The sequence below is a fragment of the Choloepus didactylus genome, chromosome 5 (genome assembly GCF_015220235.1).
Source record: "Choloepus didactylus isolate mChoDid1 chromosome 5, mChoDid1.pri, whole genome shotgun sequence".
Classification (NCBI taxonomy): domain Eukaryota; kingdom Metazoa; phylum Chordata; class Mammalia; order Pilosa; family Megalonychidae; genus Choloepus; species Choloepus didactylus.
In genome coordinates this window covers 58,436,552-58,456,042 of record NC_051311.1, presented here as the reverse complement: position 1 = coordinate 58,456,042, position 19,491 = coordinate 58,436,552, and the positions used below count along the sequence as shown (strand labels likewise).

The window sequence follows — 19,491 nt, the reverse complement described above, 5'->3', positions numbered from 1 at the left end:
AGAAGATGGTTTTATAATAGCAAATACTCCATGTTCTGAAGGACTGACATTCAAAGTTTGTTCATTCATTCATTGGACATTTATTATTTTCTTATGTAAGATTATGTACATAACATTTACTGTGGACCTCTTACATACTAGGTCAGCGATAGTCTGGTGTATCTTAGAAGGAAGTGAAAAATCCTTAAATTGGTCAGCAAAGTCACCCTAATTAAGAAATATAGATTTAAGAGCTGAAGAGTCTTTGTTACTTAGGGTTGTGTTCAATTTTAGGCAGTCCTCTTTCTGGAATAGTTTGAGACATTCAGAGTGAACCCGTTTTCTTTTATCCTTGGGCTAGTTGAAGCATAGCCCTATATTTAAGGCCCTGAGTGGGCTCAAATTCATTAGGTTAGTATAGACCCAGTAGGGAATACGATTAGCTCTTAAGATTGTGTAATAGGGGAGTTATTAACATATATCAGATAGCTGTACATGATATGTGTCTTTCCAGCATTCCTTTAAAATGCTTCTCAGAGGGCATTTTAGCACAGTCCACTGAAGTGTGCATGCTCATACATTTTCATCCATCTGAGGACAGAAGAGCACTGGAAACAGTGCATGCTGGGAATTAGGTCTTCATGTCCTATACTGTTCAAAGAATAAATGGCCAAATTTCTGTATGATGCTTCAGTTTAGTCAGAGACCCTTACTGAGAAAGAGAAGTTTCTACCTCTCTTTAGCAGATGGGCACTAGACAAAGGTCTGCCAGGAACACAAATTGTGCGTGGCTTAACTTTAAGACTGTATCTGAATAGGCTAAGTGTTAGTACCTGTTTTTTAAGTTAGTGTCTGGTGTAAATAGCAAATCTGAGTAGATTTCTTCCCAGCAATGATAGATAATAAAAAACATCACTATGCATCCTGTGAAAATATTCTGTAGCATAGGGAAAATGAGCATCACCTTGAGGTCTCAGAGGAAGAGCATATATTTGAAAACAATTTTTACAAATAAAACAAGACAAATTTAAAAGACTTGAGGTCAACGTTTCTCAAAAGATGCTAGAAGCACAATGTGGTAGATTAAATCATTGATCAAAATAATACTCCTTTCTCCTCCCATTTCAGTGGGAGAAGTATATTTCCTGCTGTTTGAGTTTTGGGCTCGGACATATCACTCGCTTTTGCCATCTGATAGGAGGATGTGACACAAGGAGGGGCTTGAAATGTGCATGTGCTTTTGGGTGTGCTCTCTCCTGCCTCTGCCACTACCATGACGGTTTTGGTCCCAGGAGAAGGATGAGGGACATTGGGAACCGAGCCAAGATCAGCTTTGCTGCCTAGCCTGGGTCAGCTGACCACCAAAATATGCGCTATTGTTGCATGTCACTGAGATTTTGCAGTTGTATGCAGCAAGCATATAGCTTCTGTGGAATGCTAATGTTGGCACCGTAAGAGTAGAATTGGGAGAGATACTAACAGAAGTGACTAAAACATGAACAAATGTAAAGAAAAACAAAATGAAGTAGAGAAATTTAAGTCTTTGTTTAAAGCATTAGAGAGAGGAATTAAATCAGTGTTATAGAGGGAAACTTTCTCCATATGAAGAGAAAAACACAAGGTAATGAAAGAAGGATATACTGTATGAAAGACGGAGAACACTGACAAATCCAATGATTTTAGGTATTTCAAAGAATGAAAATAAAATGATAGGAATGGAAGCAGTAATGATAGTGTAAATAAAGACACCTATTAAACAGGAAAAGAAAAACAAGACCTTAGCCTGCAGATCTAAAAAATGTAAAGGTAAAATTAATGAAAACACTCACTCTTAGATATGATCTGGACATTTTTATGAATTTCATGAGTAAAGAAACATCCTACAGGCACTCAAGAAAAAAATTTTGTTATCTGCTATGACAGACTTAGTAGCTGCCCACCAATATTCATTCTCTCCTTCTTCATTTTTAATGACAATCCTTATTTTGTTCCTGGTAGTCATATGCTCAGCTAAAAGACTGCATTTTCCAGCCTCCTTCACAGCTAGGAGTGATTAGTGAGACTTCTGTTTACAAACTGTTGAGCAAAGGCTTGTAAGAAAACTCTTCAAAGGGGATGACTATACTACTAGGCTTACTCTTTTGTTTACCTTCACCTGTTTTCCTTTCCTTCGTATCTGTAACATGGATTGGTTGTTATCAGGCCATCCTTGACCATGAGGTGACCTTCAGAATGGAAGCTACACACACACTAAACTTGATTATTTGGAGCTTCCATACTAACCCTGCATGGGCTACTTCTTTTAAATGAGACGAAAGAAAATCCTTGTTTTATTAAGACCACTATTATTTTGGTTTTCTGTTTTATAAGGTTAAACCTAATCTTGATACACAAAAAGTAGCAAAAATCAGTCTCTCCATAATTTCCTGAACATCAAATGCCAGACGATAGTATTCTAAAGCTGCCGGAATGCAAAACACCAGAGGTGGATTGGCTTTTATAAAGGGCGTTTATTTGGTTACACAGTTACAGTCTGAAGGTCATAAAGTGTCCAAGGTAATGCATCAACAATCGGGTACCTTCACTGGAGGATGGCCAATGGCATCCGGAAAACCTCTTTTAGCTGGGAAGACATGTGGCTGGTGTCTGCTGCTGAGTTCTGGTTTCAAAATGGCTTTCTCCCAGGACGTTCCTCTCTAGGCTGCAGTTCCTCCAAAATGTCACTCTTAGTTGCTCTTGGGGTGTTTTTCCTCTCTTAGCTTCTCCAGAGCAAAAGTCTGCTTTCAACGGCCATCTTCACACTGTCTCTCATCTCCAACTCCTCTCTTCTCGGCTCCTGTGCATTCTTCAAAGTGTCCCTCTTGGCTGTAGCAAGTTCGCTCCTTCTGTCTAAGCTTATGTATTGCTCCAATAATCAAGGCCCACACTGAATGGGCGGAGCCACGTCTCCATGGAAATTATCTCATCAGAGTCATCACCCACAGTTGGGTGGGGCACATCTTCATAGAAACACGCAAAGAATTACAATCTAATTAACACTGATAGGTCTGCCCACACAAGATTACATCAAAGATAATGGCGTTTGGGGGGACATAATATATTGAAACTGGCACAACCACTATTATTTTGGTTTTCTGTTTTATAAGGTTAAATCTAATCTTGATGCACAGAAAGTAGCAAAAATCAGGCTCTCCATAATTTCCTAAACATCAGATGCCAGACGATAGTGGAGCAAAGTCTTCAGAGTGTTGAATGGGGAAGTGTTGCAATCGAAGATTTCCTAGCTAAGTGGACATTGATTTTCTTAGCTATAAATCAACAAGAACAAAATCACTTTTGTTCTTTTCTTGAGAAAAATGCTCAAAGATGAACTTCAAGATATAGATCAAAATCAACAACTTGAGAACAATAAAGTTGGAGGTAGTTTGAAAACACTGAGGGAACTACAAATCATTAACTATGTGAATGTGTGTATAAATAGGTGACAAATATATTGTTACAAGATTGAAAATATTGGCTGAACTCTGATATTGAGAAAGAAGGTCTATGTTGCCAAATAATAATCTGTAATAATAAACTGGATTTATATCCCCACATTAAGTTAGTAGAGACTGGGATGTTTGGATGGTCAGGAAATAGAAAGGAATAGGAATGCTTTCTTGCTGAAGAGAAGTCAGAAGTTACTGTTTTGTTTTGGATTTTAATCTTATAAACACTTATCTTTAATCATTTTGGACTTTGTATTTATTAGCTTAGATACACATTCTTGAAGGTTTCCATGTTTAAAAAATCACTAGAGAACATAGAAGCAAATAAAACATATTCTCTTTTACGAAAGGTGATGTACCAGTCACCGTTCTTTATTGCAAATAGCAGAAATAAGTCCTGATAACTAAAACAGGACAGGGATGTATTGGAAAATTATCAGGTTGTTCCCAGAATCTATGAGAAGTCTATATAATCAGGCTCTGAAAACTTGCAGGAACAAAGATGATTAAACATCTGAGGATACAATCTTAGATAAGCCATGGACAGGGTTTGACTGGGGTGCTGTCCCTGGTGGCACCATGCCTACAATTACTGGATTTTTAACTTTACTATAAATGATCTCTAAATGTCCCTGCATCTCTTCTTTATCTTCTTCAGATTTAAAGTCCTGGGTAGAAGCATCCAGTTTGCTAAGGTGGGTCAGGTATGGCCTCATTCAGCTTTCAAAGTAAGAAGTAGGACCCTCTCTTTTGCTTTGCTCCAGATGATGGTAATTCCTTCCAATTATACAAAAAACAATCAAACAAAAAAACCCAAGAATGAATTTCTGCTGCAAGAGAAAACAAAGGAAATCACCCGAAGACACATACACACGAAGGTAACAGACATTTTTGAAGTAGAAAATAGAAAACCAGTAGACTTGACAAATAAAAGAAAGATAGATGCCTAATAATAATTTTTAAATTTTATAATAAAAATAATAAAAATTTTATTTGGGGGCTATGAAACAAGAGTAAATAAATGGTGAGACCTTAAGTGCTCTTATATAAGACTTCTTAAGCTCTCAAAGATGTCAGTCTCAATTAAATACCAGTAGAGTTGTTTTGAAACTCTCAAGTAAATCTGAAATTCACATGGAAGAATAAATGTGTGAGAAAGGAGATTATGGGGGTAGGTGCTTTTCTTATCTGTTATGAAAGTATATTATAAAGCTACTTTAATCAAAACTATACTGGCATTCAGATAGAAAATCAGATCAGTCAGACCAAATAGATTTCAGAAACAGACCCCATTGTATATAGGACTTCCTTTTTTTTTTAATATATATATTAAATTCAGTTTTATTGAGATGCATTCACGTATTGCATAATCATCCATGGTGTGCAATCAGCTGTTCACAGTATCATCACATAGTTATGCATTCATCACCTCAATCCATTCCCAAACATTTTCTTTACACCAGGAAGAATCAGAATAAGAATAAAAAATAAAAGTAAAAAAGAACACACATACCATCCCCCCCCATCCCATCCTATTTTTCATTTAGTTTTTGTCCCCATTTTTCCACTCATCCATCCATACACTGGATAAAGGGAGTGCAACCCACAAGGTCCTTACAATCACACTGTCACTCCCTGTAAGCTACATTGCTATACACTTGTCTTCAAAAGTCAAGGCCACTGGGTTGGAGTTTGATAGTTTCAGGTATTTACTTCTAGCTATTCCAACACAGTAAAACCTGAAGAGGGTTATCTATATAGTGCGTAAGAATGTCCACTGGAGGGATCCCTCGACTCCATTTGAAATCTCTCAGCCATTGAAGCTTCACTTCGCTTCATCTCACATTCCTGCCTTGGTCAAGAAGGTGTTCTCAATCCCACGATGCTGGGTCCATACTCATCCCGCGGGTCACATCCCATGTTGCCAGGGAGATTCCCACCCTGGGAGTCAGGCTCCACGCAGGGAGGAGGGCAGTGAGTCCACCTGCTGAGGTGGCCTAGCTAGAAAGGCCACATCTGAGCAACAAAGAGGCACCCAGGGGGAGACTCGAGGCACAATTATAAGCCGGCTTAGCTTCTTCTTTGCAGCAATGAGCCCCATAAGGGCAGGCCCCAAGATAGAGGGCTCAGCATACCAAGCCCTCAGTCCTCAGTGTCTGGACATCAGCAACAATCCAGATGAGGAAGTCTGACAACTCTGCATTTTCCACCAGCTCCTCAGGGGGGCCCTGCATATACATTTTTATTCTCTAACCAAACCACCCTGGGATGTGTTGCTATTTCACCCTAACCTACACAAACCTACCGTATCTCATTTCCTATTCAAAGTTCCATGTAATTGTGGTGTTTGAACAAACTGAGTGTAGAAGTTATGTTGTTTAGAAAATACAGATCCTGTTCCAAATAAACATCTCTTCTCTTGGTCTCATATGGAAGTTGAAGTTTTAACATACAGTCAGTTTTAACCTTTACCCTTTGGCCCTATTTGCTGTAGTCTTAACCAGGTCTGCTTCATTCATATCCTTAATTGAGGACTTCATTATTTTCTAACAACAATTCAGGTCAGTGGAGGAAATTATGGCTATTTAGTAAATGGTGTTGGGATAATTGGCTGTTGATTTGAAAAAAATAAATTTAGATGCCTACCTATTACTGTGTAAAAAATATCCTAGCTAGTTTAAAAATCATGTGAAAAACAGAACTTTATTAATATTAGAAAAAATATAGGAGAATATGTGTGGAGGAGGCTTCCATAAGCCTATCTGAAGACATAAAGGAAAATATTAAGTGATTTGACTAGTTAAAAGTTAAAAACTTCCATATAGTGAAATAGAATCAAATGATAAAGTATAGACTCTGAGATATATTTATAATATATAAATTATATAAAGCTTTTTTTTTTTTTCTGAGAGAAAAGTTTAATGTCAAAAAAAATGGAATATAGTGTTTGAGTTCTTGTTTTACAACTCACATAAATGACCTCTCATGTGTGCTTGGTACTTAATATACAATAAAATTTATTATGATAATGAGAATGCAAAATTTAATGAACAAGGAGATATCATTGGGTAACATCTAAAATTCAGCATTAGTCAATACTGGCAAGGGAAGAGCTTTCTATTTTCATACATTGCTTTTCTGAAGGAATTTGGAAAAAAATAGCACGAGTTCTAAAAGTAATAGGGCATGCTGCTCAAGAATTCTCCTTTAGGACTCTATCTTAAGAAAATTATTAAAGGTACAAATATTTGTGTTTAAATATATATCTAAGAACCTTCAACAGCTCATAATAAGAGAAACACCAAGTTCAGCTATAAAGGAAACAAATTTTTTATAGGATAATTATATGATAAAATCTTATGTATCCATTAAAACCAATGTTTACAAAGAACGATGCTGATAAAAGGGAAATGTTAATGATGGAATACTATGTAAAGAAAAAGAAGATATTTTGTTGTAAAATGTAACCGACCGCGACAGTTATTTGTAATAGTGGTGAAAAGAAGACTGGAAAACACCAAAAAGTTAACAGTGTTTTCTCTTAATAGTGGAGTTTCAAGTCATTTTTATTTCAGTTCACAATGCTTAGGTGAAGGAACTTTGACTTGGACTGAGGGGAGGAGTGTCTGACCCTCTGTGGCAGGGCATATAAAGCTTTAGTATGTTTAAATACGAAACTATTATTCAGATTAATAATAAAATGACAAATGACCCAAAAGAAAAATGGACAGATGATATAGATAGATAATTCATAGATTAGAAAATGCAAATGTCTAATAAACAAATGAAGATTATTCAATATCATGAATAGTCAGAAATACAAATTTGGAAAATAAAGTACAATATTTGGTCACAGGATTATCAAAATTAGAGACATTGATAGTATACCATGCTGGCAAGTGTTGGAGGAAATTTGTAACTTTCTCTTGGTGGTGGAATAACCAATGTCTTTTTGGAAAACAAAAATTCATGTATTCTTTGATCATGAGATTCCATTTCTAGGTCCACATCTGATAGAATATAGCACCAATTCATAAAATTATATGCATTATGATGTTTGTTGCAACATTGTTGGTAAGAGGGAAAAAAAAGCCACAATTTAACTGTTTATCAGGTGGAGTATGGTTAAATGAATTGTTGTATATTCATACCATACGATATTAGATCTTAAAACAAAAAATTTTTTTTCCATATGCTCATATGGAAAGATTTCTAAGGTGTGTTGTTGGAGTATAAAAGCAGATTGGAAAACAGCATGTATAGTATGAACTCATTGTGAATTATATAGGATATATATCCAAATATGTAGATATAAACACTTGCATGTGCATAGAAAATTTCCTGGAAGGATAATGCAAAACAAACAAACAAACAAAAAACCCACATAAAATGGGAAATGGAAATGCAGCAAGAAGAATAGAAAAGAAGAACTTATTTTATACCGAGTGCACTGTGAACTTATTAAGTGTGAGCAGGTATTATTTTAATAATAATAATACAGTTATTGATGATGCCTTTGAAGATTTTTTTTTAATGAAATGGGAAAATGTTTAGGTTATATTGTTGAAGCAAAAGCTGAGAATTTAAAATTCTGTACAGGATGAACCAAAGAATGTTGATAAAGCATGTCTGCATTTTTGAGGTTCATGTGTGTGAGAGAGGAGGAGGGAATATGAACAGAAGGAGTCTCCTATCTATAAAAAGCTTTGCAAAGCATTACATCAAAATGGTGTTAGTGGCCTCAACGTCTTTAGCCATTAGGGAAAATACTAATCAAAAACCCAGTGAAATACCACTTCCCACACATTTGAATGGCTTGTATTTTAAAAATCAGAAAATAACAAGTGTTGGTGAGGATATAGAGAAATAGGAATGCTCATTCATTGTTAGTAGGAATGTAAAATGGCACAGCCACTGTGGAAGATAGTTTGGGGATTCCTCAGAAAGTGAAGTATAGAATTACTATGGACCCAATAGTCCCACTTTTAGGTATACACCCAAAAGAATTGAAAGCAGGGACTGGAAAAGATATTTTCACTCTGATGTTCATAGAGACATTATTCACAGTTGCCAAAAGTGGAAGCAACTCAAATGTCCATTAGCCGATGAATGGATTAAAGAATGTGGTATATACATACAATGGAATATTATTCGGCCGTAAAAAAGGAATGAAGTCCTGATACATGCAACAACATGGATGAAACTTGAAGACATCTTGTTGAGTTAAATAAGCCAGGCACAAAAGGACCTATATTGTATGATCTACTGGGGATAAAATAATTAGAGTAAGCCAATTTATAGTCAAAAACTAGCATACAGGTGGCCAGGGGATGGGATGGGAGTAGGGATTGAGGAATTAATGCTTAATTGGTATTGAGTTTTCGTTAAGGTAATGGAACAGTTTGGTAATGTATAGTGGTGATATTAGCACCACACTGTGAATGTAATTACTACCACTGAATTATATATTTAAAAACAGTTAAAGTGGGGAATTTTAGATTGTATATATCTTACTAGAATAAAAATTAAATAAAAATGATGTTAGTGAATTTCTTTTAATTTTCTTTATATTTTCAAAAAAATGAACCTATAATAAAAGGTTATTTAAAAAACCAGTGAATCCTTTTACTTATTCCATGCATCCTGGGTTAATACCTTATTTCCTTGGACTTCCTCTAGCCCAGTGGAGGAGAAAATTTCAAACCATGGTCTTTGATGTCCATATTTATCTCTGGGTGTGTAGAGTCTCCTTAATCCCATTGTATTATTTACCCCTTAGTTTTCTTTAAATGTTTCTTTTACATGTGTCTGTTCTCTTTTTGTTGTCTTTTAGTTCTTACTTGTTTTTTCTCTTTGCTTAAATTTTTAGCTTCACTTGATTTTTTATTATTGTCTTTGCCCTTGGTTTGTCATTCCAAGCATGACTATATGTTTTTTTTTTTTTGTAAGTTTATCTGCACAATATACTCCTATCCATTCTTTTTTTATCTTCATTTTATTGAGATATATTCACATACCACGCAGTCATACAAAACAAATCGTACATTCGATTGTTCACAGTACCATTACATAGTTGTACATTCATCACCTAAATCAATCCCTGACACCTTCATTAGCACACACACAAAAATAACAAGAATAATAATTAAAGTGAACAAGAGCAATTGAAGTAAAAAAGAACACTGGGTACCTTTGTTTGTTTGTTTCCTTCCCCTATTTTTCTACTCATCCATCCATAAACTAGACAAAGTGGAGTGTGGTCCTTATGGCTTTCCCAATCCCATTGTCACCCCTCATAAGCTACATTTTTATACAATTGTCTTCGAGATTCATGGGTTCTGGGTTGTAGACTATATGTTTTTTAATGTTAGTACTCTCTAAGTCATTCATCATTTTTTCTGCATGTTCAACCAGATCTTAGAACTGTAGAGAATTACTATTATGCCAGCTATTTCTATTTCATTATTCAGTTAAAATTTTCTTACTAAAGACATATTATCTTTAACAGTTATTTCTTAGTTCAATTTGATTTAACAGGTTTTTAAAGCAGTTTTATTCATGTACCCTATAATCCATTCGAAGTGTACAATAGCTTTTACTATATTCACAGAGTTGTGCATTCATCACCACAGTCAATTTTAGAACATTTTCATTACTCTAAAAAGAAAAACCTCATGCCCCTTAGCAGTCATCTCTCAATCCCTCTATCTTTCTCCAGCCCTACATAACCACTAATATATTTGTCTGTATAAATTTATTTATATTTACATTTTATATAAATGGGATCATACAATATATAGTATTTTGTGTCTGGTTTATTTCACTAGACTAGATAACACCAGATAATGATTTTTAAAAAAAAATTACTATTTTTTAAATTAGAGAAGTTTTAGGTTTATAAAAAAGTCCTGTAAAAAATACAGTGTTTGCATATACCCCCGTGCCAGTTTGGATGTGTTATGTCCCCCAAAATGCCATGTTCTTTGATGTAATCTGGTGGGGGCAGATATATTAGTGTTGATTAGGTTGGAACCTATTGGTTCAATGTTTCCATGGAGATGACTCTGATTCAATTCCAGTGCTCAGTATATCTATCATTATACCAGTACCATGCTGTTTTGACCACTGTAGCTTTGTAATATGCTTTAAAGTCAGGAAGTGTGAGTCCTCCAGCATTACCATGGTATATCAGCCTTTCCCTCCTGCTCTTTCCTGGATGCTGTACCGTGTTCTTCTGGCCTCTGGGGCCCCAGAACAGTTGTTTCAGGCAATTCCTGCCTGTTTAATAGCTGTTTTGGTAGAAGGATTGAGTTGTGGAGCTCTTTAATCTACTGCCTTCCCCAGAAGTCCTTTGATTTAACAGAATTTATGAGCAATTGCTCCTTGGCAGGTACTGTGCCAGTTGTTTGGGTTATAGAGATGAATATATTATTTACTAGGTGTTCAATGTAAAGTTCAACTCGTCTCTGTTGGTTTTCCATTTGCAAATGAATAAAATTAACTCTAAGAGCTGTAGCTGTACATTTTTGACATAGTTGGACCCAGTTATTACTAAATGAAAGAATAGAAATAAGTTCTAATTAAAAAGCAAAAGTCTAATAAGCTCTTAACACCTCGAACCCCTTTTCTTAAAACAAATGAAGCAACTGTCTTCGTGGCTTGAAATATTGAAATCAAATACATTTAGAAGTAGTTTCTTGGTAGTTGGAAGGATGGTTAACGGCCAGAAAGTCCTTGGGTTTATGGTGATTAGTTGTTGCTCATTTGTTTTTGGTATAGTTTAATTTACTTTATACTTTTCCTGTCCTCTGCCTTGGGGTTATTAAATAGCAGACCAAATAGTCACAGTCTACACTTAGTAAATTTGGGGGGACTGTCTTTTATTAGGAAGGATTTGGTTAATGTGCATCAGCTATGTTTTATAATTCTTAGTTATGAATGATTTTTGAATGTATTTAAAACAAGAATTTGTAATGTATGCATTTAAAAAGAAAAATAGCTCCTATCAGTATTTCTTTCAAAATCAAGAAGTTCAGAGCATTCCAGTTAATTAGAAACTTGAACAATTAAATTTTGATTTCTTGTTTTTTTTTTTTTTTTTTTTGATCTTGTTTTGAAAAATACTTTTTCTCAGAGATTCAAAACCTTTGATGGTATTAATACTTTCTCAGTTTTATCTCTTATGCTTGGTGAGAACAGGCCTTTTCTCTTGTCTGAAATGGAAACTGAAGTACACATTATTTAAGTGCAATCTTGTATAGTGGCACATACCTTTCTGTTGAGTTTAATGTTTCTAGTAACCAAATGACTGGGTGTGCCCCTTTTTTTCTTGAACTCTTAGGAATAAATCCATCCATAAAAAAAACCATACAAAAACACTCAAAAGTCATTTCCAGAGTTACTTGCCTTTGGGTTAGTGTTCACAAAGGAGAAAATTGAAGCCCAAGGGGAAAATTCAGAGAGAGAGAGCGATGAGTCTATGAAAATAGTTTTGCAGTAAATTGACTTTCGAAAAGTTTATTGATAGACTTCCAGAGCCCTTCTGGCTCTGGTAATAAAGTCAGCAGGTTATGTTTTCCAAAGTTGAAATGGCAAGCAATTTCTTACCCTATATTTAACTGAAATTTATTTTTAGGTTAAAACTCAGAAAGTCTAATTGTATGTTTTAAGCTAAAGGGTGCACATCTGTGTTTATAGTAGTGTATATTATTATAAATACTCACAAATGTACATATATTGGTGTTCACACACACCAAATCCTGCTTGATTTATAGGGTTTATAGGGTTTATAGGGTTGGCAGGCAGAATTTATTTGTATATCTGAATTTGCTGCTAATTGGTATCTTTATCAATGCTTTCAAAAGAATTCTTCTACTTCCTTATGAAAAGAGCTATAAAACATATTACATACTTTCACAGCATTTAAAATTGAAATGGACGTTTTCTTAATTACTTAGTAGCACCAGCGATTAATCATTATCTGTGATTATGTGCTGTTTCTTTGGTCCTGTGCATCCTGGGCTTTGGAGGTGCCTAGAGCTGGTTTTCCAATTGTGAGTAAAATGCATGTAAAGGAGGATGAGGTAGGAGAGAGGAAAAAATGAGAAGACAAAAGGAGTCAATGTATAGGAGATGAAAGAATGGAGAAATCTATGATCTAATTGATTTTATAAATAGAAAAACTATTGTGACAAGTTGTTGGTGTGAAGGCGCAGCACTGTAGTTTCATTTTCCTGGAAGTGGCCAAACTACTAAGATAGAACAATTTTTATTTTTTCAGAATGTTTCTGTTGAATTTTCTTAACATAGTTTAGGCAAGTATGAAGCTACAGCTTTATATTCGTGGCAAAGAGTTATTGGAATTAACCGTGGCAGTTCAATTTCTGGTAAATGCTATTGTTACTTTCATATCTTATACTTGAGGTTTCGAATTAGTTGCAAATGATTCTAAAAATTGGAAATGTGCTAAGTTTGGTTTAGTTCGTCTCAGTTATACTTGCATCCACAGCACTGAACACAGTGCTAAGCATATAAGTACTCAAGCACATAAGTACTCAAGAATTGAGTAAAGGTAACACTTGTAACAAATGAAGCCTGATCCTCAAGGCCTGGGAGAATGCCTTCCACATTATCAGCACTCAATAAAAATAATACCCTTCATGATAGTTTTGCCCTTTAACATAAAGTTTGTTTTCTTCAAAGCTTTCTTGAAGAACATGTTTTTTTATTTGTTTGTTTTTTTAATTAGTTGAAAAATAAACACTTATGTGGCACACACCATGGCAGTGTGGGAGTGAGATGGCATGCATCACTTTTATCTGGGGGATGATGTTCCAAATTGTACACATCCCTCCCTCCCATTTTGAATAAAGTCTTCTTACATTGGCCTTTCTTTGTGTTTGCCTTTGCCTATCCTCTCTTTACAGCCCACTTTGAGAATCCCTTCCATAGGTAGCTACTGCTGTTTTTCAGGACTGAAAAGAAATGAGAAGTGTAGCTTTGGCCTGTCTACCCTTGGAGACTTGACTTGGAGGTCTTCTGTTGTGGATGCAATGTGACTACATGATTCTCTCCTTGAGGGTAGGGGGAGGATATTACTTCACTTTGTATTACCTTCATTCTTTTGCTTAACAGGGGCTTGTAAATGGCAATTAACTTGAAAATGTAAATGCTTTAATAGTGTTTATGTGATTTAAAATTAATATGCTTATTTTGGAGAATCTAAAGTTAATCATTAAGATGAAAGGCTAGGTCTTTTTGGAAAAGGTGAAATGGGGCAATGAAATAATGAATTAACCTGTGTGAGATTCCTTGAATCATTCTTTATTGATTAGGTCTCAACTTGATGAAATTTATGAACCTCTTCTGAAGAAGAATACTTGTAGTGAATTCCCAAATATGCCAAAAACTTCAGAATGAAAAACACAAATTAAATAAGGTTTAACTATTTTACTTATTTAGCTATTATGACATGCTGTCCTTTGATCTTTGCTGATAAATTAGTCTTTAATACAGGAACAAAGGAGGGCACTGAAATTTCTTGGCATAGTTTGGTTATAAGGTGGTCATCCAGATGATCCACAATACACTAATTTTTAAAAATGTAGCATTGAAATGAAAAGACAAAATGAAAATTTAAATACTTGGAGCCATTAGAATATATCTTTACAACCTGCGGCTGTGACAATCACCAGTCTATTGGAGACATACTTGAGAGATGTTTGAAAACACAGTGTAAAGAGGGCTTATCACAATGGAAAGTGATAAGATGTAGTGGAATTTCAGTTGGTATTGGAGAAAGTGGTAACTACTGCTCCTTTTTCCCTTCAGCTCCCTTGTGAAAGATGCTTCACCTGTTCCTCTGATAGATGTTACAAACCTTCCTACTCCTCGCAAATTTCTTGATACCTCTCAGTATGCTGCTCCTGGAAGCTCAAGTGGTAAGAATTTCATTCTTCAGGTACTAAATTTCTTTTTGGTGTGCTGCAGTTTCTAGGCAAAGACGCAGGGAAGCCTGTGAGGGTGGTAGTGGGAAAGTCCTGAGGTAATTGCCTTGGAAACTTACGAGTCTTTTCCAAGGGTGGGACCTTCAGAGGGGCTAAAGTACATTATCAGGGTTGAAAATGGGCTGCTGATCTTGTCTGCCTGCTGAATCCAGCGGTAGATGTGTTTTATTTGATCAGTATGATTTGTTTTTAAAAGTTGAATTTGAATCCATTTTGATAGTGTCTGCTTTCCTTTTTGCTGTAGCTTCATGTATTAAATTCCATGTTTGGTCCTTGAGGGCTCCTTTTGAGTGTGTATCCTGACTCCTTTGAATCCTCTGGTGATGCCCTGTGACGTGCCACTACCCCATTCCCACCTGCCTGCCATCCTTGACGCACAAACATACTCTCACTTTGAGGAAATATTTATAACCCAATAGCATTTCTTCTTAGGGGCCAACTAGTGTCCTGTTGAATAAAACACAAGAGAACCATTTTAGGCTTAATTTTAGGTTGGGATAGGGAGTCTGAATGCAAAGATTCAGGGAAATTCTCCTGGTGTGGCTCGGACCTGCTCCTTCAGATGATTCAGCTAGCTGGGCTCAGGTTGCTTACGGGCCTCTGCAAAGAGTTACTCTGCCATTGCACCTTTGGACTGGTGAGAAGGGGACTGGATATTTTTTTGTGTACAACAAAATTTCTTAATGCCTGTTTAAAGAAACAGTAAGGAAATACTACAGAAATAGTAAAGAAATATCATTGGTTTTTCAGATGAAAATTTAAGAATACATTTCTTGAGCTTGAAATAATGAAAAGGTAGAAATGTAATTTGGACTTTTAATCAATACATTCTGTGTAAGTAATTGAAAGTATTTCTTTGGAGAGCTTAACAATATATTGTTATTGCTAGGGTATATATAATTATATTTTAAAATGTCTTTTAAATTAAATTATTTTAGAGTTATTTAGGGTTAGAATCTTGAAGTTTATTACTTTTGCTATAGGAAAGTATGGAAATCATTTTATAATAGATTTTTTCTTTTATCAGTGAACTAGCTACTCACTTTAAAATAAACCAGCAGTCATGATACTCTCCAAAAATTTGCACTCTAGCCTTTTCCTGGGGTTAGAAAATGTTTTGTTTTCTCCCTGTTCCTTATGTAGTGTATTCTTTGAGTGTGGACACTACTTTGGACTGTTATATACCTGTGGCATTGCAGAGCAGAAAATATGTTAATACTTTTGTATTTGATCTCTGCCTTTTGTCGAAATTCCTGATTGTTACATCTTTGCTTTTTATAACGTGAATCATCACTGCTTAGCCTGGTTGTATCAGTTTATGTAAATGTTGCTGAGTCAATGGCCAAGTGAAATAAAATTTTTAATTTTTTATGAAAAAATGATAGGGAAGGCTTTTTGCAAATGAGAAGTGCTGTATAAACACCAAGTTGAAAAAATGCGAATTGTAGCAAATTTTAGTACAAACTAATTTAGCTATATCTTTTATTTTTAATAAGGCAGCTCTTACTTTTTGAAGGACACTTTTGCTGTCAGGCCCTGTATTTAGCGTTTATTCACTTGGTGGAGTTCATGGTGACATTTTGACTTTGGCATGTGTTCCTTCATTATCAGGAAAGACTTGAAGAACTGTATTATAGTTTAATTTAGCTGGGACCATTATGAAGATGCCTGTAATGATGGGTACAAGCCTTTCTTTTAAGAAGGGTTGATTTCCTTGGCTATTTTGTGGATTATTGAGCTTGTGATTTTTCTGTGGGTAACTGAAAAAAGAAGGTAGTTAAAAGATTATTGATTAAAATCGGTAATAGCAGTAATTAAGATATGTTTAGTGCTTCCTATAGGTTAAACAGTGTTTTACGTGAGTTAAGCTATTTAATCTTTTAAATAATCCTGTGAAATAGGAACTATAATTAGCCCTATTTTACAGATGAGACAATCGAGGCATAGGGAGGGTAATAATTGGTTTAAATTTACTCACCTGACAAGTAGCAGAGGCATGATTTCAAGTCAGAAGCTGGGTTCCAGAGAATACACTTCTAAGCAGGTTTTTTTTTGCTGAAAATAAGCTAGTAATGCTCTATATATTTGTTTTGTATTGCTGGCATAACAAATTACCACAGATTTAGGGGCTTAAACAGCATACATTATTATCTTACAGTTCTGGAGGTCAAAAGTCCGACACCATTTAGTCTTACTGGACTAAAATCAAGTAATTGATGGGTAGCATTCCTCTGGAGGTTCTGGAGGGTGGGGTGGGGTGGGGAATCTGCTTCCTTGTCTTTTCCAGCTTCTAGAGGACTCATTTGATTAGATTGGTCCCACCTGGGATAATCCAGGAACCTCTTTCCATCTCAAGGTCCTTAACCTTAATTACATCTATCTACAGAGTCTCCTTTACCATGTAAGGTGACATATTCACAGATTCTTGGAATTAGGATATGGAAATTTTTGGGGGTGTATTACTGTACTCTGCATTGCCCATTTTCTGACTTAAATTAGCTTTAAGAGGCACTATATAAACATTTGACTTTCTTGAAATTATATAGGAAAGTCTTTTTAAGTCATTGCAATTCTAGTCTTTAGGATTAGATTAATCTAGATTGTATTACCGAAGAGGATTGTATAAATGGGGAAGATATGAATTATGTAGAGACCTGCATAAATTGTTACTAAGTACATATAAAAGTATGAGACTGATGAAATACACGATAATAAAGAGCAGAAAGTTGATTTTATTTTAATAATGAACAGTAAGTCCTGATTATCTCTTTGTGAGTACTTTGCAAGTCAGCCTAGAAAGTAATAGCCATTTTCAGGTGGGAATATAATATAGGCTTTTATTTTTAAATTCGGTTTTATTGAGATATATTCACATATCATACAGTCATCCGTGGTGTACAATCAGCTGCTCACAGTACCATTATATAGTTGTACATTCATCACCCTGATCTGTTTTTCCTCTGCTTTTCCGATCCTGTTCATCAGGAGGTGCTTGCCAGCCTGCAGTTCCCTCACCCGTGTAAGGAGCTGTGGAGCCTTTAGTTCTCCAGGTGACCCTGACCCTTTCAGGATAGTGGCTGACTGAAGTTGGTTTCTGAATTCCAGCCCCTGGGGTCTGAGTTCCCCAGAGGAGGGTTGTCCTCAAGCTGGACCACACCCCCTTTTCATGGAGGAGTTATGGCCCTTAGGGAATTGTCTCCACCACTAGGCTTATTGCTTTGTCTCTCAGAGCTCTTAGCTCTGCTCTTGCCCAGGCCTAAGGGCCAATTGCAAGTCTTTTAGGCTTTCTGTAATGGGCTACTTAGAATAGTTATTTAAAAAAAAAAAGATAAAAAATAAAAAAAGAAAAAAGAAAAAGAAAGGCCCAATATAGACTATTTAAAGAAAAGCACTTTAGTCTTGTTATTTCTTCCTACCTGACAGTTACTCAACAACTTTAATTCTGCTCTTGCAGGGGGCCCTGGTTGATACAGGAGTTCTGATGGGCTATTGAAATGCAAAAAGATAAGGAGTTGGAGAGCAATTGAGGAGTAAACAAGAAACCATAGAAACCAGTTTTTCAGAGAAGGGCCCTGGCTTCCAGGGTTTACATATGTGCCTCATTCTGTTTGAGCCCAGCTCTTCTCAGTATTATGTTTACCCCCATTCTTTTTTTTTTTTTTTTGCTGTTTTTGCTAGGTAGGCTGACTGCTTCCAGATTCTCCATTGTCTGGTCTCTGTTTATCTGTGGTTGGAGTTTTTGTTCAGCAGTCTGAGTTTGTTAATCGGTTCTGTAGCTGGGGCCGGCGTGAGCCTCCCTCTTGGTTCCCAGCACTGACTGCCCCTCTTCCCTCGGGAAATCAGCCACAAAACAGTCCTCCCTTCTTGCCAGGGAGGGGCATGGGGCCCCTGGCCACAAGAACTTACAGGTTTCGCTGATCTCAGCTGTTCCACATGTTCAAATCTGTTGTATGATGTGTGACTGAACACAGATTTCTCTGAGGTGCCTGTTCTACACAGTTCCTGGCTTTCTGTCAGCTGCCCCAGGGAGTAACTAAAACCCAGACCTCACCACTTCCAACATAGGCTTTTAATGCTTCCCAATCATCTTGTGAAGCTGTAGAATTGAATGTTTAATCTATTAGAATTGACCTTTTTATAGGGGAAGTTCCAATAGGGAATTCTTGGGTTCAATGGATCTCCCATGAGGGTGCCATAAATTAATGTTAGAGGTGATTCTCGAGAACTTTTAGGTTATTGTTAATTAAATGAGGATTTTGATTGCTTGTGAATGAATTGTTTTCTTATATACCTTGTTTGGAGCTAGAGTTTTGAGTGACTTTTCTAGTGAGAGATTTCTGTCATATTTTATATGTCATAGTTTATGAAATATGTTTTATCATTCAAATGATGGAACTGTCCTGTGAGGTAATTACAGCAGCTAATACTGTCCTTATCTTTATTACTGCTACATTTGTGTTCTTTATATTTGTTTTATCAACTATTTAAGGTATCACAAAAGTGGTACTGATTTATATATGTGTATACATAATTATACATTTTCTTAAAATAAAATATAATAATTTTTAAATCCAAAGTTAAGCCACAGATTGACAGAAGCAAGCAACCTATTAACAGAAAAATGTTTCGTGTCCATTTAATTTTCCTACATATTAATGAAAACAATTGACATAGTAAAAATCTGGAGAAACAATAGGTAATTCACATAAGAGATCCAAGTGATACATATACATGGAAAGATTGGCATTTATCTGACAGAAGTTAATTATCCAGAATATATAAAAGCAGTAGTACAAGCTAATAGAAAAATAGGCAAAAATATGAATGGGCACTTTGCATAAGGGGAAACCCATGCTAGTAAATATATGAAAAACTGCTTATATTTACTAGTTAATCAGGTATTACTTTAAAACTCATTTTACAAATGTGGAAACTGAATCCTGGGAGGTTGAGTGGTCCAAATTCAACCAAGATGCTAATTGTTGGGGTTTGGCCTCAGGCTGATCCCATTCTAAATA

General features: G+C 35.7%; 1 protein-coding gene across 6 annotated transcripts in view; it reads left to right on the top strand.

Annotated features, from left to right (window-relative positions):
• Positions 1-19,491, top strand: part of EXOC4 (exocyst complex component 4) — a 953,704-nt gene that overhangs the window by 81,580 nt on the left and 852,633 nt on the right. For all 6 annotated transcript variants that reach the window (XM_037836132.1, XM_037836133.1, XM_037836135.1 and 3 more), the window contains one exon: positions 14,298-14,407. In XM_037836132.1, coding sequence (XP_037692060.1) covers positions 14,298-14,407 — 110 coding nt within the window. The remainder of the gene's footprint in view (positions 1-14,297; positions 14,408-19,491) is intronic.